The sequence below is a fragment of the Sitophilus oryzae genome, unplaced genomic scaffold, assembly GCF_002938485.1.
Source record: "Sitophilus oryzae breed Bouriz unplaced genomic scaffold, Soryzae_2.0 scaffold_1307_pilon_pilon, whole genome shotgun sequence".
NCBI classification, from domain to species: Eukaryota; Metazoa; Arthropoda; class Insecta; order Coleoptera; family Curculionidae; genus Sitophilus; species Sitophilus oryzae.
In genome coordinates, this window is record NW_022145957.1 from 2,711,106 (window position 1) to 2,738,489 (window position 27,384).

The 27,384-nt window shown below is 31.0% G+C and overlaps 1 protein-coding gene across 4 annotated transcripts in view; it reads left to right on the top strand.

The window, feature by feature from the left end:
- LOC115874943 (transducin beta-like protein 2) overlaps nucleotides 1-27,384 on the top strand; it is a 173,825-nt gene that overhangs the window by 31,640 nt on the left and 114,801 nt on the right. The window contains exon 1 of one of the 4 annotated variants that reach the window (XM_030890252.1): nucleotides 19,789-20,283. The exons of 1 other annotated variant lie outside the window; for it this stretch is intronic. In XM_030890252.1, coding sequence (XP_030746112.1) covers nucleotides 20,148-20,283 — 136 coding nt within the window. In that variant the 5' untranslated portion in view covers nucleotides 19,789-20,147. Of the gene's footprint in view, nucleotides 1-19,788; nucleotides 20,284-27,384 lie in introns of those variants that run through there. 2 more of the 4 variants (XM_030890251.1, XM_030890254.1) reach the window with 2 other exon arrangements.

Sequence of the window (27,384 nt, forward strand, 5' to 3'; positions counted from 1 at the left end):
TATTAAGACGTCGCACACTTTACCGCCACAGACCAGCAACATAAGCGAGAGTTTCGAAAAAAGTACAGTTGTCAAGGCTCAACTACTAGAGCGTGCAACATAGAAGTATTGAAAATGAGTAGTTCAGAGGAAGAAATTATTATTTTAGCCATGTTGTGTGAAAAAGACGAGGAAGTTAAGAAAAAAAGAAGATTTTGGGTTCACCCTATAAATCAAAAGAGAAAGCAATATGGCGAATTTCATCATTTGTTTCCTGAATTAAAAAGATTCGAAGAAAAGTTTTTTCCAATATTTTCGAATGTCACAAATCAAATTTGATTAGTTATTTTTTGCTATCTCCTCCCATATTGCATCTTTTCTTTCTTGGTCTCTATAAAATGCGTGGCTCGTATCCCACAGCTCTGGGTACTTTTGTATCAGTAAGATAAGCTTTTCTTCATTCATATTTAAAACGATTTGAAGGTTCGAACAAAAATAAACGAAATCTAACCTACATCATGCGACTTGAGCCAGCTAGCGTACTCGAAATACTGACAAACCCTTCAATATTTGCATGTTTGTGGAGGTGTGCTGGTTCGCCGGTGCGCACATTAGGTCGGACCAGCACGACCAGGCATAAATATTGCTGGTCATATTTGTCCCTGACCGACACGACCTGTTTTGACGGTCGTGGCTTGTGGCGGTACGTGCTGGTGCTGGTCTAGTGTGCTCTACTCTATTAAATAACACGGTCACCTTCACCGGTAGATTCTTCGTGTAGGTAAAGTGTGCGCGATCTTTAATGCATACAGGGTGGCGCATCTCATTCCCCTCGGTTGATTATACGAAAACGGAGAGATGTAGAAACCAAATATTTTATGGGTATATGTGGGGAGGCAATGTGCACAATTTAAAATTATTTTGAAATATACAGGGGGTTTTAGAACTAAGATCTATACCAAAGTTATATTTTTTCTTATGGAACACCCGGTATTTTATTTCATTTTTGGATTCTTAGGCCCAAAAAAAGGCATTTATTATAAGGGTTAAATATGTTTAAAATTTTTGGTTTTTGAGATATTTAATTATATTTAAATATGCATGCTACAATAGAATAGATTATTGCCACCCTGTACATTACTTTTCAGAATTAATTTTTGTGCTGAGTTTAAAAATGGGGAAATAAAGTTTACTGAAAAATGTTATTACTTCCTTAAATTTATACAGGGGTACTAAAAAATGTTGATCTATTTTAAGGATTTATTTTATATAAAAACTTCGTTATTTCAAATGCAACACCATGTATTTTTTTAAATATATCGAAGTAAATTCAAATGCTCTTTCAAACTATATTAGGGTTTCCTATACCTATCTAGCTCAGATTTTGAATAAAAAGCGATTTTTCAATAAAATCGCAATCAAGATGGCTGGTGTCGCCATGGCAATTTTCTAGTGACAGTTAGTGTAACTATTTAAAATCGACATTAGTTTATGGACATTATTATTTAGATTTATAACAGTTTACTTAAATGTACAATAGTTTAATAAGTAAGTATTCATTATTTTATCAAGAAAAATAAAGCAGTATCTGCTAGCAGAACGAATGTTACTAATGATTTTATTTTGTGAGAAAAATTGCTTCTTGGCCTCAAGAGCTTACGCTCAAAGATATCCAAATAGGAATCTTCGTATTTGGATATCTTCTTGGAATAAGCGTTTCTTTTTGAAAAACTATTTGTCCTATTTCGCAGAACTGGTAGTGTGGTTTATAAAAAATCTATTAGGCAGAAACTTGCCGTAATTGGCTCTTTCATAGAAAATCCATATATCTACTAGATACTAGAACTACTTCTTTGTTTTTCTTGATAGAATAATAAATACATATTTAATAAATATTATTTATTAAACTATTATAGGTTAATTAAATAAAAGTAAACTGGTATAAATTTAAATAAAGTCCATAAACTAATTTCGATTTTGATAATAGCTACTAACTGTCACTAGAAACTTGCCATGACGGCACTAGCCCTCTTGGTTGCCATTTTAATGAAAAATTGCTCTTTATTCAAAATCTGTGCTAGATAGGTATAGGAAACCCTAATATAGCTTGAAAGAGCTTTTGAATCTGCTTCGATTTATTTTAAAAAACACAGGGTGTGTATTTGAAATAACGAGGTTTTTACGTAAAATAAATATTTAAAATAGACCAGCAATTTTTATACCCCTGTATACATTAAACGAATCAATCAAATTTTTCAGAAAAGTTTATTTCTTTGGCTTGAAAGTCAGCACAAGAATTAATTCTGAAAAGCAACGTACAAGGTGTTGACAATCTTTTATATTATAGCATGCATATTTAAATATCTCTAAATATCTCAAAAACCAAAGCTTTTGAACATATTAAACCCTTACAATAAATGCCTTATTTTATGTCCAAGAATCCAAAAATGAAATAAAATACCGGGTGTTCCATAAGAAAAAATATAACTTTGGTTTGGATCTTAACCTGACCCTGTATATTTCAAAATAATTTTAAATTATGCACATTGCCTTCCCACATATACCCATAAAATTTATTTGTTTCTACATCTTTCCGTTTTCGTATAATCAACCGAGGTGAATGAGGTGCGCCACCCTGTATTATGCACCTATTCTGCTTATATTCTACTCATTGAAATTTTGATTGAAATTGAATTATACAGGGTGGCGTGTCATATGCGACGCGGTTTTTGCAAGGAGAACAAAAATTTGTATTGAAGTGAAATTTTCTGAGCTTATGTAAGTCAATTTAAAGTATTTTCCAAAATGATGTAGAGTTCTACAGGGTGTCCCCAAAAAAAGTTACACATCAAAGTTATGTTTTTTTTAAAGGAACACCCTATATATTAATTGATTTTTGGATTCTAGTAAAAAAATAAAGGTTTGTTTCATTAGAAAATTATATGACTATAGATATAGAAAATTATATAATGTATAGTTTTTGAAATACATTCACCGGCACGAAAAATGGGCATCTTAAAACTTTGATGTATTTTAAAGGTTAATATATTTTATTAATGGGCCGATTTTGATGATGTTTTAAGCAGTGTGTTGCCAAATTATTTGACTTCTTAGTATCCTTTTCTAAATTAAAAATGAAACTCCCCATCTGTTAATTATACGAGGGAAAACAAAATGTTGATATTTTTGATGAAAGTTTGAAACACCCTGTGAAATACGTTAAAACAGCAAGAAATTTAAAAATTATTTTATCATCTAGATACATCCTTTTTCGATGGTTTGTTTTTTGGTTCATCTCATTAGCTTTATTTTTGTTGGAAATATTCGGTTGTAAAGAAGGCACTAACATTTTTCGTAATTTTTACATTAAGACCATGCCTTTGCTTTTGTGCCTAGTCAACACATCTAGTAAGTTCTGGTCCCGAAACAGGCCTTCTTGACATAAGATTTGCTTCATTTAATCTTCTTCTTGTAGTCCGTTAGTTAATATGTACGGTTCTTAAGTGCAATTCATTATCAATTTGAAAAGCTGGCAAACGGCGGTTTCTTAGCGATAAACTTACAATAAGTCGATCGTCTCGATTGGAAGTTCTCATACGAAGGTTCCCGGACGTCCAGATTGACGTCCTCATGGACGTGGTCATAATTCAAAAACCACTTAGTACACTCTATGGTATTAAGGTATTTTTGGAACCAGAATTTTATAGCAAAATTCACTAAACTGGAATAAATAAATGATATATATTTGACTCACCCTGTATATCTATAAAAATATTTTTGAAATGTGAACTACCATTAAACATATATTTTGTAAAAGGTTTGGAGTGAAAATCTCAAATAGGAATCCTGATACAGAGCTTTTCCGGAAAAACGGAGCCATCTTGTATGTATGCATTTGTATATTATGTGTGTGTTTATTTAAATACTAAAGTGAAAGCAACGAATTTAAATGGGTAAACTTTGTAATATATCTTATTAACAATACAATGCAAAAAGTTTTATAAAAATTCGTTCACAGTAAATGAATTCCGAGGTTTGTATATCATAAGGGCTTAAAGCACTCCACTATATAACTTTTTTATTTTTCATATTCAGATAAAAAAGGAGATTTGGAATGTTAGTATATATGACGTATGGATTGATTGACGTATTCAATTGTTTTTGGTTGTATTTTGAATAGAATTGAAGGAATAACCGATGCAATAATATACACAGGGGGTTCTATTTAAAAAAATGAAACTTTGACGTGCCACGACTTTATGAACGACCTTGTATACTTAAATTTATTACTCGCTAATAGATATTGAAAAATCCTATAACTTTTATATTTAACTTTTTGCGGTATCTCCTACATTTTACCTAATAATCGACCGTTTCCATACATAAAAGCGACCCTGTATTATATTATATTGTGCATAAATTATCATTACTCCCATTTTTATCAAAATACCAACACAATTTCTTAATGGGCTTTACTTTCTTCTATTCGAAATAGTTTATCTTAATTTTATTATACGTAATAAACGCTCGATCTTTAATAGTTATTGATGGGTAGGTAGTACGTACAATATCCGTACCAGTACCACAAAAAATATAAATAAATAAGTCCAATATAATTTCAAATGTTAAGTTGTAATACAGGGTGAATGTTACATAAATGTAAATAGTTTTAGGGGTAATATAATTCGTCCCAGAAATACGCCCAGCGTTTTTTTTTGCAAAAACATTTTTGAAAGCTTGGAATTTTTGAAAAGAAATATCTTGATAATATGGCAATATAGGTAGTAGTTTACATTTACAATAAATAATACCGAGAAAAGATGCAGTGGTTCTCAAAATTACCGCAAAACTATATTTTTTTAATTTTCAAAGTAAAACAACACCAAAAGTCCAAAATCTTCCTTGGAAAACGGTAAAGAGAAAAAAAAATATTTAATGGAGACCTACCAGCCCTGAACATATTTGCACTTATTTAAGTCTCACCCTGTATATCTTTTGAAGACGCTTGAGATGTTTCTATATCAGCTTCCCCGCTTCCATGGACCGCACACCTTTTATTTATACAGGGTTGTTCACCACATACGACACGGAGTATTGTAGCTAAACGATTCGATTTTTACAAATTGTAAGTTTGGGTTCGTTGAAGGACTATTAGAGCTACAATTTAAAAATAATTTTGCAAGATACAGAGTGTCCCAAATAAGTAAAAAATATTATAGTTGCATTTTTTTAAATAAAACACTCTGTATATTATTCTATTTTTAGATTCTACTATGGAAATAAAGGTGAATTTGATTAAGGTTTATCACACTTAAACCTTACCGTTTTTGAAATATTTCCAATTTTGTAAAATTGCAGTAAAAAATGTAAGGCTCCATTTCTCCAAGGGTATCAAAGTTTTTAATACTAAACATTTACTGAAGATTATTTATTGATCAGATATTGTGGTACAATAATAAAAACCAGACTACCTTATACAGAGTGTCCAAAAATGTATAACAAATAATTGCTAGCTTTAAACGGCAATAAATTGTTTAATTTAAATGGAACACCCTGTATATTTTACATGAATTAGATGCACAATTTAATTGTCTATCAAATTGTATTATACTATTTTTTACCTATCTCTTAAGTTTTTGTAGAAAATGCTTTTTTTATAATTTAGACCTCACTTATCACTATACCCATTGAATATTGACATTTTAGATTTTTGTAAAGCAACATACATATTTACAGAACGTACAGGTTGTAATAATAATAATATTGTAAGCCCATTTGTTTACAAAAAGAAAACTATTTAAATTTTTGTAAAAGAGTATATCAATTAAATATACCACCATTACTTTCGCCCAAAAATTAGTTAATTACATACTTAATTAGTTTTTTAGTTAATAAATTATTCTAAATAAATGTGGATTTGACTCAGAAATCAATGTAATAATAAATTATGAAAGTTAAAGTCTCTGTTGTTATAAATAGGCATTCGTCAAAAAATGAAATAAAATTTATAAGGTGTTACTTTTTACCACACTGTCTAATACACATACAAAATTCAGTTTTTTAGTATTTGGAGTAATTATTACCAATCAAGAAGGTAAACAGTCAATTAATGTAGTTTCTTCTTCTTCTTTTACTTCTTTTAGAAGGCGTATCGCCTGTTTAGTTCCGGTTCCCTCCTCGTCTAAGCAACTCTTGCGAGGTTGACTGCCAACTGTCTTGCCAACGTTTAGGTGGTCGTCCAGTAGGTCTTCTGCCATGGGGTACGTTGTTGCGAATTATTATGGCCATTCTGTCGGGGCCCATTCTATTGACATGCTGGTTCCATTCTCTTCTTCTCTGCCTTATCCATCTGACAACGTCGTTTGTTTGGCACTTTTCTCTTATGTCTACATTTCTCTGTCTGTCCCTCAATGTGTATCCAGTTATGATTCTTAAGGTCTTCATTTCAGTAGTTCGTAGGATTCTCTTTGTTACTGATGTTTCAGCTCTGGTTTCCGCACCATATGTCATCACTGGTCGTATGCAGGTTTTGTATATTCTTGACTTACATTCTGTACTCAAATGTTTGTTTTTCCATATGGGATATGGAGGATATTTCCAAGAAGGTAAACAGTCAATTAATGTAGTTTGAATACTGAAATCATATTAATTGGTCCTCCTTAACAAATATTTAAACAGTTTTTTTTTATTTTTTAATGAAATAAACGAACTATATTGACAATATTAGTATCTGTACTCTTTAAACATTTGGTAGATCTATAATCTAAAATGTCAGTATTCCATGGGTATATTGATAAATGAGGTCTAAATTATAAAAATATGCATTTTCTACGAAAACTTGAAGAGATAGGTAAGAAATTGTATAGTACAATTTGATAGACAATTAAATTGTACATTTGATTCTCGTAAAATATACAGGGTGTTCCACTTAAATTAAACAAGTTATTGCCGTTTAAAGCTAGTAATTATTTAATATAAATTTTTGGACACTCTGTATGAGGTGGTATAATTTTTATTATTGAAACACAATATCTGATCAATAAATAATCTTCAGTAAATATTTAGTATTAAAAGCTTTGACACCCTTGGAGTAATGAAGCCTTAATTATTTTACTGCAATTTCACAAAATTGAAAATATTTCAAAAACGGTAAGGTTTAAGTGTGATAAACCTTAATCAAATTTACCTTTATTTCAATCGTAGAATTCAAAAATAGCATAATATACAGGGTGTTCTATTTAAAAAAATACAACTTTGATATTTTTTATTTATTTTGGACACTTTGTATATTGTAAAAATATTTTTAAATTGTAGCTCTAATAGTCCTTCAACGAACCCCAAACTTACAATTTGTAAAAATCTAAACGTTTAGCTACAATACTCCGTGTCGTATGTGGTGAACAACCCTGTAGAATGTTTTTACAAAATAGTCTACAATATGTCCCCGGATTGTCTTTACAAGAGGAAAAACTTTTTTATTATTGACATTCTGGGAAAAATGCATTCTCCATAAAAAAATTTGCTTGTTCTATAATAGTTAATCCCGTTTAGTCCGACCCTCCAAGTCCTAAAAATTAAAAGGCGTCTCTATGGTACTATAATTTAGATTTCATTCTTTGATAGATGGTTATTATTAATTTTGATTAACGTAATATCTTTTGCTGTTAAAGAATCACGTTTTTCGTTAACTAGTATCACTCTGTCCATTACATTGAACTAAATAAATGTTGTGCTTCTTTAACATTTTAAAACAGCAAATATGAGGTTAATTAAAATTCTATCAATAACAATCTATTAAAGAATAAAAACGAAATTATATTACCATTGAGGCGCGTTTTGATTTTAAAACAGAAAAAATTCAACCATATTTTCATGTTTTTTTTTAATTTTTTCTAAGAGGGTAATAAGCAAAATTTTTATGAAAAACGCATTTTTCTCAAATGTCAATAATAAAAAAGTTTTTTCTTTTGTGAAGACACTCCGGAGACATACTGTATTGTATAACACGAATACAAATTGTTTTAAAGTTTTGAAAAACGAAATAAAAAGTAAAGTAAAGATTTCAGTTAACGTTTCCTTTTTGCTGCCAGGGCTAATCTGGACGGGGCCTACTTTGTTTACGCGGAATCCGAACCGCGGTCCTAGGCCATATCATGGTCAATGGCCTACCGACTTGGCAAGTGTCTAAAATCGACTCTTACTCACGAGATATCCGATCTCATCCGGCCTCGAACCGGCGGCGGCGGCGCCGTGAATGAGCAGTGTGTGTCAATAGATTTTACACTTTTGCCTTGGACAATAGCACGATACAGAGTTTCGAACCGGTTACCCGTCCATCCACTAGGATCGCCTTACGTCGCTTAACTTCGGTGTTATAATGGGAACCGGTGTTTCAACGTAGCTGGGCCGAAAATAGAAAAAAAAAACAAAATACCTAACAATGATTTTTTATTACGTATGTGGCGGACAATATACAGGGTGTTTCAAAAAACATGTGCCATCTCTCGTGGGGAGATTCCTCACATAAAAATAAGACTTATTTTTCATATCAACATAGGTCCGATTCTGCTTTCTTTCGTAGTTACAGGGTGTTAAAGTCTTAATATTTTTTCGATTTATTACAAATAAAGGTTACTATAAATGCGACATATTTTAAAGCTAAAAAAGTGTCGACATATTCACCAGGGATGTGCATATGGGTTATCACTGGAATATTTTTCTAAAAAAAGGATTGTACGCCACTGACTTTCTTTTCTCTTGTTAGCGAAATAGTATAAGCAGTTTAATAGCGATTAAAAGTTGTCTCTTGATATTTTGTCGATTTCGGCCTCCTTGATGAGATAAACGCAATTTTATTAATTTGCTTTGATCAAGTCTAATAGCAACATTTAAAAAAAAATAATATAATTAACTTGCAAAAGTTTTAAATAAGTACTCATTGATTCCTCATCAAAAAATATGAAAAAAAGTTCCTATAAACATGGGTATGGAAATGCATAGTTTTAAAGTTACAGGATGTTAAAACTTTTTAAAATTAGGTTTTTTGTAATTATCTGAAATACCATTATTTTTTTATTTGAAATTGCTGTAGGTTGGACTAATAGTAATCATAACTAATAGTAATAATATTTAAAAATAAATTAGGTAAAATATGTAATTTGTTAATTTTATTTTTAATTTAATTTTATTAATTGTGATTAATAAAATTGCGTTTATTTGATCAAGGATTCCACAAAATATCAAGAGATAACTTTTAATTGGCATTTAGCATTAAACGGCCTACACGATTTTGATATCAAAAGAAAAAAAGGCAGTGGCGCACATTATTTTTTTTAGACAATCAAATCTATTTTTTCGAATGGTATAAAGTTTAACAATATTGAAATTCTATTTAGTTCACATTTTAGATTTTTAACTCCAACATTTCTTAACTTTCAAATGCGTAACGATATCTTTCTTGATGTAATTCTATAACAATTAACACCCCCACTTCTTATCCTTAAATGGGCCAATCATAATTCGTCTTACATATAATTGACCTGTGCTGGTTTAAGGGTGCAGTTAACTTATTTAGTATTGTACTGTCTTCAGTCGTGTTCAGTTGTGTTCCTAAAAGAAGCTGTGTGAAATCAATTGAGGTGCTGCATAACTATTGAGGTGTTGTGTCACTTGGCGTTATATTGGTAAGCTTTTATCATTTTTAAGTTTCTGAGTAATTATTCTTTTTATTTATTTTGTTTACATTGACACTAGTTTCCATAGGCATCTGGCATGATGTTTCATTATCATGTACAATAGAGGTTAATTAATTATTAATAAATTTATTAAAAATTTCTTAGATTATAATAAATTTAAAATTATTTCAGTATAGTTTTATAATTAAATTATTTCAAGTATAAACATTTATGTCTATCAGGGTTAAGCTTGATTTTCATTGACTTCGATTGGTTAGAAACGGTTAACCAATCGAAGTCTTTAAATTCAACCAATAAAAGTAATATCGTATCGTCGGACAACGGATGCATGAAAATCAAGCTTTAAACTTAAAACAACTAATATAAAACTGTTTTCAAATGGTATAAAGTTTAACAATATTGAAATTCGGTTATCATGACGAAAACTGCCCATGCTAAATATGTCTATCTTTTCTAAATTTTCATAACAACACAATTACTTTATGAGCGGAATTCATGTATTTTTTTATAGCTACTTACTTTTAAAAAATATACAGTATAAAAGCGTTAAAAGTTGTTCAAAATTGAAGTCGTCATATTAATTTATGTCCTAAATGACATTTAATGAGGGGGGGGGTTGATCTGGTTGGTTTTTACAATACCAGGTGCGTCTCGAAAGTGGCTCACCCCTATGACTTTTTTATTTTCTCAGATAAAAAAACGAGATTTGGTATGTTAGTATATGACTTAAATTAGGATTGATTGACGTATTCAATTGTTTTCGGGCACTTCCTATTTCACCAGAAATTAGTACAACTTTTGATTTTTAAATGGCACCCTCGGTATTTTTTTACTTTATTCGATAGACAATGACATTCTGAATCGAATGACATATCATATGTCAACTGTTGAACAGATTGTATTTTAAAAACAAATTGTATTTTAAATTTCAATCTAGAGTGCCATATGGCTGTGCTAAAAACACTAATTTTTAGAATAAAGTAAAAAAATAACGAGGGTGCCATTTAAAAATCAAAAGTTGTAGTCATTTCCGGTGAAACCGGAAGTGACCGAAAACAATTGAATATGTCAATCAATCCAGATTTATGTCATATACTAACATACCAAATCTCGTTGTTTTATCTGAAAAAATCAGGAAGTTATAGGGGTGAGCCACTTTTGAGATGCACCCGGTATATATACTTTTTGATATTGACTGATTATCTTTATTTGTTTGTGATAAATGCATATAATAAAAATGAGTTTTGGTTAAGTAGGGAAATGAAACTACATAACAATGATCAAATTAATTAAAAACTAATACTACTGAAATTGCGTGTTATAAGCGGCAACACTGCCTAACCTTGTGATAATTTGTTCGTATCACCTGTCAAAAGAAGCATGTTCTGTGGTCAAAATTCATCCGCAATGTCAAATAGTACCAACACCAACATTTTTATTTAATATTTTAAAAAATACGCGATAGTCTGCAAATTTTATTATTGAAAACTACTTATTGAAACTGGTCTTTTTCGTCGGTATTTTTTTTTTTGTTTTCGATGCCCAATTTTAGGTCAGGGGACCCTAAAATTCTATTTAGTTTACATTTTAGTTTTTTCAATTGCAACATTTTTTTAACTGTCAAAGTTGTGACAAGTATCTTTCTTGTAATTCTATATTCTATAAAACCCCCTACTTTTTTCCCTTAAATGGGCCAATCATAATTTATTTTACATTATAACTCAGGTATATTTTGTAATAACTTTTATAACTCAGACCTGTGCTGGTTTAAGGGTGCGGTTAACTTATTTAGTATCATACTGTCTTCCGTCGTGTTCAGTTCATGTTTCATTACAGCATTCGCATGTATTTAAGAATAGTCTGTATGTATACCATTATAAAATGTTGTGTGATATTAATTGAGGTGTTGTGCATTAAGATTTGGTGTTATATTGGTAAGCGTTTATTATTTTAAGGTTCTAAGTAATTTATTTTTCTGGTAATTTTTTTATATACATATAGTTATTTTTCTAGATATTAACTAGAAAAATAAATTACTGAAATTCTTTCTAGTTTCTAAGTATTTTTTTTAAATATTTTGTTTATATAGACATTAGTTTCCATTATCATCTGCAATGATGTTTCATTATCATATGCAATAGGGGTTAATTCATTATTAATACATTTATTAATTTATTTTTACTTAAAAGCTATTTAAAAATAAAAAAAAATATGTTTCTAACAACGGTGGTGCATAGCACCCGGTATACTTACTGTAGGTATAAAAGAATTATTTAATAACTTTGATAAATATTTTTCCAAAAGTGTATTTTTATTATAGAAAAAAATAACAATTCTCTTTTTATTTTTAGTTTAAAGCATTTTGAGTTAAGTTCTGAATTTATTATTTATTTTTGGTATATTTTTTGTTATTAATAGTTATTTATGATACAAGTGCTAAAAGTGGTATATTATTTTGTGAGAAGGGAAGCTTAGGACACGACGCCGAAGGTGGAGTGTCCCACCTCTTCGAACAAAATAAAATCACTCTTAGCACACATATACACTATTTTTTCTACAAACAAGTTTACGCTCGTATACAGGGTCCGGCATTAGTGCGTCGGGCATCTGTAGTTCCTAGAGTAAAAAACTTGGAAATTTTGTTTAAGTGCAAACCTAAAGTATGTATCAGGATGTATTTCAGGAAAATATTTTAACTTCTATAGGGTGGCTCACAAAAGTGTGAGTGGATCGGGATTATTTTTTTTAAATGGAACACCCTGTATATTATTGCATTTTTGGCTTCCTTTCAGGCCATTTTACATAATCCTAAGACAAGAGTAAATATATTTCGATAGTTTCAGAGGTATTAATAAATAAATAAAATTTATATATTTTTCAGCCTTTCTTAAAAAAAATATTAATAATACAAGAACTGTCCTGAAATCAAAACTATATTAGGTATATATTTACTTTAGATGGTCTGTCTGTAAATCGTATATCAAACAGGATATTCAAAATTCTACGCCAAACATATTGTAAAATATAAAATAATTTTTCTTAGTTTTTTTAAATGTAACCCTGTATAATTATTTCTTCAATAGATGGATAATTAATAGATGAACATTTTTTGTATTTAGAGTATGTCAAAATTTTTAACGGTTTCGCAGATATCCCGGTTTTGTATTTCATATGGCATTTTCCATAGTAAATTTCTATCAAAGTCACCCAATGATTTTTCTTTCGTATTTTACCATTGAAAGCGCCATATGAAATAATACTGCGTGTATCCGGAAAACTATTAAAAATTTTGAAATACTTTAAATACAAAAAATGTTCATTTTTTAATTTTCCACATAATAAAAAAATAATATACAGGGTGTCCCATTTAAAAAAAACGAGGAAAAATTATTTTATATTTTTAAAGTTTGGTGTGGAATATTGAACATCCTGTATGATTTACGGTTACCATATTTATAGCAAAGTAAGAACAGACCATCTAAAGTAAATACCTAATATAGTTTTTATATCAGGACCGTTCTTGTATTTTTAATATTTTTTAAGAAGGGTTGAAAAATATATGTATATATTTTTTATTTTTTAATATCTTTGAAACTATCGAAATAGATTTACTCATATCTTAGGATTATGTAAAGTGATCTGAAAGGAAACCAAAAATGCAATAATATACAGGGTGTTCCATTTAAAAAGAATCATCCAGATCCACTCACACTATTTTGAGCCACTTTGCACTTGCCTAGGTTTGCACTTAAACAAAATTCTGAAGTTTTCTATTCTAGGCGCTACAGATGCCCGACGCACTATTGCCGGACCCTGTATATCAAGGTATTATTACTTTTTACGTTAATGAATAATTCATAATATGTCATTCTGAAATCAAATTAATTATGAAGTTTATGGTTGCTAGGGTAACAATTATCGCTGCAGTGTTAAAAGTAAATCACATGACTTACTTTTAGCACTGGCACCAAACCAAACCAAACCAAAATGACTGATGGTAAAATCAGTGACATAATGTCACATTTTAGGCACTGACAGCATGCGTTAAAAATTACATTTTTACTGACGTTTGTAGAAAAAACAATTTTTTTCATTTCTAAATTATATGCTATGTTTTTACTAAGCCATAAATGTTAGAAATAATGTCCGACAATTTTTTTTAAATATACCTAGCATATACCTCTTAACAATTATACAGGGTGAGTCTTAAATAAGTGCAAATATTTTTAGGGGTAGTATATTTCGACCCAATAAACACGATTATGTTTTTTTAGCGAAACAAAAAATTTGGAATTTTTTTTAGTTTTTGGTTAAAAAACATAATTTCTTGATAATATGGCAACATGGGTAATGGATTCAATTTACAAGAAAGAAAGCCCAGAAAATATCCAGTGGTTCTCAAAATATAAGAAAAAATATTATTTTTTGTAAATTTTCAAAATAAAATAACTCGGTTATTTTGGACTTATTGGGAAAACGGTAAAGAGAAAATATGTTTTTTTTTATCTAGATTAAAGACTCACTAACTAAGACTCATCCTGTATAGGTAGATTTCACATAAAGTAAATCTGATAGTCTCTAAGTTAATTAACCCCAATTACATTTGATTATTGATTATTTACAATATTCTAGTAAATTTTTGGATTTCTATAAGGTTATAGAATTCTGTCCCCCCCCCCCCTTATTTCCATCAGTGTTTACTAAATTTATAACCGTATTGTTATTTAAGCTAACCGAATATTTATATTTTTATTGTTATGGGAGTCCTATTTGACAAGGAATTGTTAAGTCATAAAAACGAAATACTAGTGGAGAATTAGCCTATTATAAAAGTATATTTTAATGAAAGAAAAGGTAGAAAAACGTAGAAAAAAAAAGAGAAAAGGTGCGCATTGTATAGTTACTTTAATTAAAATTGGCATTATAATATTTTGCAAAATATAATTCCTGTACTTATCAGAAAAACTTGCAATATAGGTACAATTTTTTCTCCAGGGGCAAATAAAATGTTATTTACGTTTGTACAAAAATATATGTCATTGCAATATTGTCATTGCATCATTTTCTGTTGTCCTAAATAAAAAAAAATATTTTGCTTTTTTACTGAGAGATATAGTACAATAATATATTGTTTTATTAGGAGTAAAAATAACACTTTTTGTGGCGAGGCGGTACGTTTGGTCTTAGACCACCTCAGACCAAAGAGACATTTGAAACATTACAGGCGAGGCGCAAAAAGCCATATTTACTCCGAATAGAACATGCTATTTTTTTTAAACGCCACAAATATTTTTTTAAACAAATTCAAACGTTCCAAATAATATAAAAATATTTAAAAGTAATACCTTGTATGTAATTATAGGTATATCGAGAATGAATCGTTGAATTTGACACTTTATGTCAATTTAATAGTACCTATATTTTCGTACTTTTGTGCTTAGGCGGTAAAATTACTTTTTTATATTGTCAATCACGTTGCAAAAATTAATACTTTTGTGACGTTAGAAAAAAAATTGACAACAGTTTTAAGGCGTCTATAGTTCATATCAGGGGGGTGACAGTAAACCGGAAAATTGGAAACAGTTGTGGCGCGGTTCTACCCAGGCAGAAAGCATGGCCTTCTAGACTGTCCTAGACAAAAATCTGAATATTTCTATATGATTTCTGTCAATTTCTGCTACGGAACATTTTTATGCACGTCGGCGTCCTGTTCTTTTGTCTTTTGTCTGTGTGTCAGTGTGAGCCTCGAGGCCTCTGGCAAGGTCGGGCGCCATTTTAATTTTTGCCGTTTAGATTTGATTGGAAGTTTGTTTCTGATATTTCGGCTGAAATTTATAAGTACAAAGATGTTTTTTGATATAAAGTTCCTTGTTAACACTTTAATAAAGTATATATGATATTAATTACATGAAGAAAATGATGAAATCGACGTTTCGGCGTGTAGCAGGTATGGGCCATATTATAGGTAAAAATAGGTAATATATTAACTGTTTTTATATTTTTTTAGCTTTAAACCCAAGGATCTTGGGATATTCTTTCAAGGATTTTTCCGTATCTCTACTTTAAAGACTGATCGGTGATTTTGAGCAATTGAAAGCAAGTTATACAAGGTAAATTATGATTATTGAACTATTATTAGCCTACGTTAAATTTCTACAAGATGAACAGAAATGCGTAATTACATATCACATAGGTACCTATTATGTATTTTCATAGCAATAATGCTATAAATCTATGTATGTAGATTATTTTTAAAATACAAATGAGGTATTAGATGTATATGTATCATATTTTTTATTCATTTTATTTTCATTCAAGTCCTGTTTGATTTAATTCACAAAAGTCTTATGTAGGTACCTATATTTATATTTTTTACATATTTTTTTTGATTCCAGGTTTTGTGTGGGTTCCGGTTGCCTTTTTCCTGCTTCCAGTTATTTATCCGTGAAGCTGTGAAAACATTTATTTATCTTCAAGTTTCTGTAAGTCAATGCACTGTTACTTTACTAATTCGCTTTAACACAGCATCTCTGATATTATTTAAATATTTAATATTGATACAGTAGTTTATTGGTTTATAGCTCTTTAATTGTGTTGATTTGCATATTTACATTGTTCTAAATTCCAAATAAATATTTTTGAGTAATTTTGTTGTATTATTTACTACTAGAAAGAGTAAAAAAGTATATTAACCCTCATTTAAACCTCCCGAACAGCCCGCCATTAAAAACCGGAAACGGAAATAAATTTCATAAAATTGAAATTGTCATGTCTATGTCATGTCATAGTCATGTCAAATGTCCCAGCCGCCATATCTGAAAATTAGTTACCCAGGCAGCCACGCTGTTTCCATAATTTAACATTGACTTGACACTTCTTGTATTTATTATTTTATGGTTCATATTAAACTTTTAGTCACGTGATTAAGCTTGACCGGCACAGTGTTGCCCACTTTTACATATTTTCTATAATCAATATATTTTTTAAGGCAATACATTTTGGCCAAGTTAGTCGCGCAATTTGTAAAAGTAACATTTTTCACACTTGACATAAAATTAGCTTTTTTTTAACTTGGACACTTAAATTATCTTATATATGAAGATATTTTAGAAAAACTATATAAATCACGCATCTTTATTATCAATATGTATATGCCTAGTGCATTCAGCGGAAATTACTAAAACTTTTGATTTTTAAATGGTATCGTCGATATTGTTTTACTTTATGTGACAGAAAATGGCATTCGCAATAGAATGACATTTTGAATGACAAGAAAAAATGCAATATATCTCGTAAACAGTAAAACGTAAAAAAACTTACACATCAATTTGATAGGTTTTTTATGGTTTAAGTACTTTTAAAAACTTTGCGACAGTAAAAAAAATGGTTTCACCCGGAAAATACAAAACCTGCGTTTGAGTGACTTTGGCGCCCTCTAACTTTGTCCCCGTAGGTTTTAGAGGTTAGTTACTTGAAATCAAAATATAGAGAATTTAATTATCTTCGTTTTTTGCTCCATAACATTTTTTGTGGGACTTACGGTTCAGCCAGAAAATCGAATCCAACATTTTTTTGAGTTTCTTAAAAACGGTGGGGTGGGGGGATAGGCATTTTCGAATATAAGCTTTTCCAGTGGACCACTTACGACTGGCAAAGTATGAGAGCGGGGGTAATTTGATGGGAGTCTAGACCGTATTAGTCATGTTCTGAAATGTAAAAATAAAAATACCAAATACAATATCGAGAATAGACTGTTACTTCATAGAATACAGTAGGAATCATAGAATAAGCGTGCTTATGCATAATTATAAATAATTTATACGTATATGCGTTTGACTAAATCTTTGATTAAATATCTCACATACAATCCTAAGATACAATCTATTAAGTATTTTACTTCCAACTAGGGACACATCATCTTATCGGTAGACCATGTGAACATGTGCTACAGCGTTGCCACACTTTTTCATTGATATTTCTGGTAAAATATAAGATACTCTACAGTAGTAGTCTGTTTAATTTAATTTACATTTAAATTTAAAAACGATATTGTTCTTTCAGTAGCCTTAATAGTAGACTTAATAATTAATTATACAGGGTGGTACGAACTGTATTCCGGAATCTTTGGCAGCATATTTTGCAGATAAAAATAAGTAAAAAAGTTCGTATAAATGTATGTCCTAAAATTTTTAGTTTCGGAGATACAGGGTGTATAAGTTTCATTTTTATTTCAATTTTTTCCAAATAATTTATGAAATAAACGTCGTCCCTACTCATAGTGGGCGCCACCTACATATTTTTAACTGGTTTGAAGAGTAATAACTTTTCGTCCGCATCTGTATAAAACTACTGAGTAAAAAAATATACATTTACGACGTTTTTTTACACGTTTTTTACGTAAAAAACGTCTCTTGGAAGAAATCGCTACGAGTAAGGGTTCTCGAGATATTTGGAATCGAAATTATCAATACCTGATATCATCATTGACACAAATTAAACATGTTGACTAAATAGTTATTAGAGTGAACTCATAAATTCGAAATCTTTTTGTGCCAAAACTTCAACAGAAACTGTTTTATCATCATTTTTTCGAAGAAAAATTTTTAAGAAATAAAAAGTTCCCAAATTTATCATTTCAGTCAAATAACTATCTACTCAACATGTTTATTTTTTCTCAATAATTATATGTATTGACTATTTCCATTCTAAACATCTTGAGAACGGTTGCTCGTAGCTATTTTTACCGTTATAACATATACAGTGTTTCACTCAATAGTTTTATACAGGTACGGACAAAAAGTTAATACTCTTCAAAACAGTTAAAATAAAGGTTAAAATACATGTAGGTGCCGCCCCCTACGAATAGGAGTCATATTGGCATTAAAATCAAATTGGCATTAAAATCAAATTGGCATTAAATTCAAAGTCAAAAAAATTCCTTAAATCCTAGACACCAATTTCAGACAGCATATTCTGTAGCTAAAAATATTTTCTGTTTTAAAAAAGTTCTTACCAAATAATTTCTTAAGTAACGTCAATATTTCAGTAACGTCTATATAATATTGATTGATTAAAATTTGTGTCTAGGTGTTTTTTGACATGGGAAACTTGATTTCGAAGTCAACATGACTCCTTTTTGTAGGGGGCGCCAATTAACTACATGTTTTTTAACTGATTTGAAGAGTAATAACTTTTCGTTTCTACAGGGTGATTCAAACTTCCCGCCCTTGGCTTATAACAGGAATAATTATTATTAAAGACTGTAAATATGAAAAAGAATACAAATTTCGAAGACAGGATTTGAATGGCGGTGTGTAAGGTATATTTTTTCGTATTTAAACATTTTTCAACTTTTTCAAAATGGTGGAAATGACGCCAAAAAAAATATTTTTTTCACAATGTCATAATTTTTCAAAAAAAAAAATTAATTTTAATAATTTTAATAAAAGTTGTTTAAAAAAATATGTTCTTTCAGAATATGAAAAAAAATTATGAGTATGTGAAAAAAATATTTTTTTTGACGTCATTTCCACCATTTTGAAAAAAGTTGAAAAATGTTTAAATACGAAAAAATATACCTTACACACTACCATTCAAATCCTGTCTTGTATTTGCAGTTTTCCTTTTCCTGTTATAAGCCAAGGGCGGGAAGTTTGAATCACCCTGTACCTGTATAAAACTACTGATTGAGAAAATATACATTTCCGTATTTTTTACTTACACATATAAAACTTACAATTAGTGAACTCTTATTCTTCCCATTTTGATTACCACTTTCTCAAATAAAGTTCCATAAGAGATTTTTCTCCTTATCTCTACCATCCATAATTTAGATATGGCCCTGTTTTTTTTGAGGATTTTAAGAGCTCCTAAAGTCCCAAAATTAGTGATGTATCGCACTCATTCAGCATCAAGAAGAACAAAAAAGTAGCAATGTGAATATGCAATTTATTTTGTTATATCTATCCAAATAGAAGAACAAAAAATAGAAATTTTCGATTAATTTAAAATTTAATAAATAAAATAATAAATATTAAAAATCTTTAAGATAAGTACAATTTACAAGTATTGACAACGTAGCTTTCTTCCACGCCATGCGACGTCTCACTGAACAAAATGAAACCAAGCCACACGCTACAAATTATCCAGTTGCTTTTAGTCGTTCGTTTAGTTTTAACGTTGATTGTACTTTGGGCATAACGTTTCCAACGGTTTTATTGATATTTAGCAAAGCTGTAAAGATGAAATTTCGGTTGTTATTGTGCGTAAATTATGAGTTCGCGTTGCCGGTTATCTCAATGCAATTTTAACACTGCCCGCCTTCACAGATGTTTCGCCTCGACCGATGTTATGGTAACAGTACTGCATTCATCGGCATTTGAGAGATAGTTGGTTTACCGCGTGGTCGTAACTTTGGTTTACTCTTTCGTTTTGGTTTTTTATATAGTTTACAAAAGTATACTAACATAGAACATGGATAGTGCTCCGAATAAGGTCTCTTTGGGGCCGACAGTTCTTTTAACCATTTTCGTCGGTCTTGGTGTGGCCGTTTTCGTGTTTTTTATCAAATGGATTAAGCGGGAAAGCCCTAGAGTTGGCTCTGGAAAAGGTAATTGTTATTTTTCAAACAATTTGTACGATAACTTAAAATTAGTTTTACACGACAGAAAATTGCAACACCGCTTTTTCCAATTCATATTTCACGTGCTTTTTTTGACCGCCTATTTTTTTTTACCTTGTGGGTGGTCCGAACCGAAATTAGGTTATCTAAAAATATATATTACACTTTCTCTTTAAACAAGATATATCGTTTTGTGTACTTTAATCACTAACTTTACAATCCGATTTCTTTGCCGTTGAGAAAATCCAAGAACCAATGTGACTAATAAGCACGTTGTCTTCGGTCTACCGCGCCCTTGAGAGAATTTTATGTTGCCAAATTTCTCCATTGTCATTAATTTATACATCACAGAACTTTGAATATTTTGAAGGCTATTTTTTAATTATTTTTTTATGGCATATAAGTAGGTAGACTTTAAAATATATTTTTTTGGATAGCATGTTCTTATTGAGTAATCCAACCATATTCTTCAATTAAGGTAATCATCTTTAGCTTATTTTGTTGGACAAATTTTGAATTATTATAATAATTTGTATTTAAATTGTACGAACTGGAGATTTTAACTATTTTTGTAACTTCTAGTGTTTGAGTCGATACCTAATTATTTTTTGTTTAAAAAAGATGCCTTAACAGAGAATTTTAGTTTAGGTAGGTAGGTTTTTTATAGAGGGTAAAACAATGACTAAAGAATCCAAGGACAAATAACACCCGAGAGCAAATTGTGACGATGACACCAAACAGTGCCGTGGCACATATTTTTCTTAACCTAGCTGTTTGAAGCAATATTTATATTTTTTGATAATTGTTTTGACTACGCCTATGGTGTATCATCCTAATTAATTACGAAAAAAAACGTATTAAAATTGGTTAGGTTGGTTTTCAAAAGGTACAAAACTAGTATCGACATATAGCACATATCAAGTACATATAGATGTTAATTGAAATTGAAGAATAAATTATCGAATTCAATAAGAAAACGCTAAAAAGTTGGAGTGGACTGTGTATTTACCTATGCAACTTAACTCCTGGCTCTTTCTTATCGCTGCTCCTTTTACACTTGAAAGCTGAACAACTAATCACCATTGTAATAAAGTTTATACAAAGTTTACTACACACGAACTCTTAAAAAATCGCTAAAATTGTCGCTGGTGACCAAATGATGACTCATTGTTTGCCACCAAAACAAAAAAAAGGTCACAAATTCTGCTGCAGCCCGTATAGGGGCGTTACATGTCCTTATATTCTTTAGTCATTGGGGTAAACTAATTTATATTTATGTATAAGTAGACATGTTAATTCAAGGAAGTTGCTTATATCATACTTTTCATATTTACTAAGGAAATAACGAAGTGAATCACAGTCAAGATTTGAGATCCACGCCTTTCTATTTTGATTAAAATCGTAGTAGGCACTAAATTGTAACATCTAATTACATACCTACCTATGTAAAGTTATGTTATTAAAGAGGCCTATGTTGTAATGAGAATTGAATACCTACCTAGGTAGGTACGTCAACCTTTCTTAACTTGTGACTTAAAAAGGTAATGAGTCTTGCGAATTTCACTCTGTGCATTGTAATTTGATACTAAGATTTTTTCTTGTAAATTAAAGATTAGTGAACTACTAAAAATCTAGCACACTGATAAAACAATTAAAAACTTTCTGTTCTGAAATCTTATCTTGAGTGGTGTGCCAATCCGTATTTTAAATCTGTTTAAATAGTATTTTCATTTATTTTATGCGTATTACATTTATATCATAAGGACCTTGATTTTTAGTTATTTTGATGAAACATACTTATGACGTTATATTTATTTTAGAGTATAATTCTTATGTTTATACGATATCGTCATTTAGAGTGATTAAACATGAAATGTTAATGTTTGCTTTTATTATCCTTATTAATATCATTGTTATAAACAATAATTATCATTGTCAAAAGACAAAAAGATCTCAAAAAAGATCTCAAATTAACTGCTCAAATTAACTAAAAAGTTCTAAACTTAATTAATTGGTTAGTAGGACCTTCGTTCCTTACCATAAACCTACCTACAAGCAATTAAAAAGAATATTTCCAGTTTTCATATGATCATCTTAATTCAATTGAGGTCATAAACATATTTTTACATAACTGTTTATTTACTTACCTACATACACTTTAATTTTTCTGTTATTCCATACAAGATAAGTAATAGGTATGTTTGTCTTAATTTTAATACCTAAAAATACGTCCATATTTAAATTACTGAATTTGTTGATACGACTTTAACTGAATAATCTAATAGTCATTTGGAGTGGTCAGAATTAAAATGGATTAAGTTCAATTTTCTACTATTTTAACATAATCGTCTTTACCTATATGTTTATAAAATATTTTTTTTTTCCAGTAGAGATATGAATCAAGTCATACTTTACACATTAAGTCGTTATAGCCTGTTTCTATTTGGTTTCTGAATATTCTGTTGATTCCTTTCAGAAGTGAACTGGATCAAGTCCATAAAATTTAACCCTGTCCGCGATTTTAACACGCGTGCTAAAGTTTAGAGCTAAAAAATATTTTTTTGATAAAACGGATGACAATGAAACAAAGTCTGGTCCATTTGCACCAAGTGAATTAGATTATCACCCATCTGAAAGGCCTGATTTTATCGATTCTGAAAGTACAAGTTCATTTAACTTTTTGCGGTATCTCCTATATTTTACCGAATAATCGACCATTTCCATACATAACAGCGACCCTGTATATAGGACCACTTGACGGACAGAGATACAAAATAAAAAGCGGCTTGCAGTGTTGCGGGTTCGTACGTATAAAGTAACTTAATAAACGAAGATAATATAATAATATAAACGATGTTAGACAGTTGCTTCATAACATTGTATAAAATATCTGCAGGTCACGGGCTATACGCCTGAGAACCAATAAAAGTTGGTCTGAAGTAAAATGGCTGTCAATTTTGACTTTAGATACTAATCTGACAACTATGATTGTTTGTTTTTGTTGTTTTGCCAATGATACAACGTAGAGTAGTTCCAAAACCGAGACTTAATAAGAATCTATTGCTGTAGTAAAATGAGTAACTAATTGTGGAAATCCAAGTGTCGTGATCCTGGATTGGACCACCGTCGTCACCAATCTTGTAGTCGCTGCCACCAAATGTTGTAGTTCTCTATTTGACTCGTATCACCACTTGTTGGGAATGTTATTCTTTATTTTTTTTATAATTAAATTCTTACTAAGTTGTTATTACTTTTTATTTTTAAACTTTTAATACAAAATATAAATTATTGATTGTAATAAAAATAGTGAATTGCTAATGAATTTTCCGATAGGAAAAGTGATGGTGAATGTTATTCGGACACCTATGACGTCACCCTAATCAATTATCTTCAGAAAGGAAGAACCAATATACATGAAAATAGTTGAATAAACTGAAGACAAACGTCTCGTACTTCTGCAGTTTAGGGCGATCCTTTACGTTAAGGCAATCCTCCGTCCAGATTTAGTTCTCAGCGACTTATTTTGGATTTGAAGCTAAATGTTGCACTTGGAGAAACTATTTACGTATAACCAGGGGTCATCATCTGCTTAAAGAACTATTTTGCCGGCTACTATTTGTACGGGTTAATGAGGTGGAGTATCATTGGGAAAAGCGCGTGGCTTCGCAAGGAGGTTATGTAAAAAAATAAAAATACGTTTTCAAAGAAAATGTGTTTTGTTCCATTGTGTGATGTTGCAAATTTTTCAAACTACCCTCGTATTAAATGTAGATGTCAAGGCATCTAGTAAATTTGTTTTCTCTCAGACCAAATCAGTTTACTTTAATCGTAAAGTGAAAGTTTTAGCAGGCAGATAATGGTGGTACTTTTCACTCACTTTATAATACCTATGTGTCTAGACTTTTTGCTATTTTACATATAAACAGACGAATTTCGCCGTTTGCCTGATATAAGAGGCATCTTCGGGATATTTTTATTTATTTTACTGTAAACTATTAACGACTAAAGTTGAAAGGCGATCTACTTTTGCCGAACGATTGCGGCCGAATGTACAGTGTGTCTTATTTTTGTTGAAATCATACAGTATCTCCGTTATTAGTGAAGATAGAAGAATGCGGTTTGCACAAACTAAAACTAAAGCACATAATAGCTCTTCGTTTCTGGCTACAGGGTCTTTCCGAAAATTTTGCAATTTGGGATAACCCCCGTATCTCCGTCACGCCCGGCTTACTTTAGTCGAATCGAATTACTTCATTGAACGACCAAGTCGATTAAGTAGTTTACATGTTCGATCTACAGTCGAGTCAACAGTCGTTCGACTAAAATTGACCCGTGAACACCCGGCTTAAGCGATTCACCTCCATACATGTAAATACCGACTCAAAAGTAAGAGTTTCCAGCATGGTATGTTGTTGGTTGTGAAATTTAGGGCCTTTTACAAATATGGAATTTGGGGTCTTTCCGATGACAAATGGACTTTTTGGCACATTATTTACTTCAAGTCTTCAGTTGTTCTTACAGAGTAAAAGTATCTATACTTTGTCCGATTTAATTTTTTTATATGTATATTTGTTTTTTGAAGATGCGTGGTTGATGTATGATAGATCGGGGATAGATATTAACATGAATGTAATTATTAGATTTTAGGCCGCTTATCTAGAATAATTCGCATTTAAAAAAATGGTATTTAATTTTTATTTACGTAAAGCTATTTCTAAAATAAACATGAGGATTGATAGGATCTTTGTAATTAAATAATTTCCCACGGTATCAAAAAAACATACGTATATCCGGTAACAGGAAGCTTTTTTCAATTGCTTAATAACGGTAAGAAAAGTCAAAATTGTATTCATTAAGGACAGTCGCACAATGCGTTTTACTGACATGTAATATACCGAGTAATATACGAATGTTCGTACATATACATAATTACAGTGTACAGAAATTAGTTTGGAAATTCTGATAGAAACTTCATAAACGCCTCATGTTGGAGCCACCCTCTGGAATATATTTTATGATCAGGTACTTAGAACCGATACATGCCTGGGCAATCTTAGCATATGCGGACGACCTAGCCCTCTTAATAACTGCTTCCACCTACACGACCCTTGATGAAAAGACTGAAACGGCTGCGCTAGCGATTAAAAATATGTTGGAAAGCAAGGGCGGCGAGCTAGCCCCAGAAAAAACTGAGCTGGTCGTTCTCGTTGGACAATGCAGGGCAAAGGATCTAAGCATAAAGCTGGATAACTTACTTATATACTTATAACTTACCAAAAGAAGGTTAAATATATGAGGGTTTGGTTCGACTCGGGCATGCGAATGACCTCACACGTCACAGAAATCAGGGATAAAACGATTGGCATCATCCACTATCTGGCGAGAATCACTCCCAATGTAGGAGGACCTCGCGCGGAAAAAAGAAGACTTCTGGCTTCGGTAGTTCATTCGACCATTACGCATCGCCAATCTGGGACAGATCCATGGGCTTCAAACATTACGAAAACATGTTAGAAAGGATAAACAGGAAGTTAGCACTCACGGTTGCATCGGCATACTGCACATGTCCAACAGTAGCGGTACTGTGTTTTGCTAAGATACCTCCGATCAGTCTACTGATCGAGGAAAGAAACCAAATATATAAAAACGGAACCTCCTTCCGGAAAGAGGCCAGAAACATTGTACTAGAGCAATGGCAGACACGATGGGAAACATATAGCAGGTGGACAAAGACTTTCATACCTAATATGAAAGATTGGATAAAATGCGACCAGGCAAACACAGCCAGACTACTACATCACGAAGCCATGACTGTCCATGAAGTATTTGGCGAGTATCTGCACAGGATCCGCAAGGCTGGCTCTCCTACATGTTGGTATTGCGAGGCGTCAGACTCGGCTAACCATAGAGTATTTGAGTGTCACGGGCACGAAGATATACGGGAAAACGCAGAAACAGTATGTGGTACGAAGATCGCTAGAGTAAATGTCGGAAACCTTCTGACATTATTGAACGAAAATATCGAAGCGATTTGCGGGATGTTAAGGAACATTATGAAGAAAAATGGGAAGGACGAAAAAGACAAGATTTGGGTACAGACAAGATCAACATAGAAGAATGACAAGTCTCCATTCTCGATGAAATGCCTTCAGCGGTACCGAGATTGGCGAGCTTAGAGCACAGATGTGTTTTTAGTAGGTAGGCCCTCTCGCATGACGGAGATCCGCACACTCTGGTCCTAAAAAAAGTATCATCGTGTTAAGTATCATCATGTAATTAATGGACGCCCCCACAACACAGAGCTATGCTTCACTTATTGTAATTTGATAGGGTAACCAGGAAGAATTATTTTGGAAAATATTTTTGTTTACAACTTATTAAGATAATTAGCAGGGAAACGATTTTTTACATTAGGCGTAATTTGTTAGTTGCTAACATCTGTGAAGGATTTCCTAAACACGACCTCGATTTAGAATCTTGAAAAGTAAAATTTGTTAGTTTTATGAATTATCCGTTTGTTAATATGCTATATTAACACCGGGATGGCGATTTTGTCACCCTTTCTATTGATTTATTACACGAAGAACACGTGTCGATCAAACACTGGAACAAGTGAACGTTGTTTGAAGCCTTCTATCCTTATTGATTTTTAATGCCAACCTAGACACTGTAACCCATAAATGAGCAAAATTACTTGTATTTTCTTACTTGTATCATGGCAGAAACGCTTCATTGAATACGAGTTAAGGTCAACAAAAAAGATATATTTTTTATAACTTATTTTTATTTTTAATAAAGGACGAAATAGAATTAGTTTTTTATTTTTCAGAACTTTTTTAGTTTTAGTAGATATACAATAATTGCAGGATATACAATATTAATTATTAAATTTTCCAAGAAAACTTGATGAATAAACTTATTCATTTATTTTAAAATCGTTGTTTAATCAGTTAAGAGTCTATTAAAATCAACGATTTTATAGAAGAGTCTCAGAATACGTTATATATACAGTGTTCCAATATTCCGTGGACATAGAACTACTATGTATTTTTGAAATCAAAATAAGGTCATTTATTTCTATACAAAAGT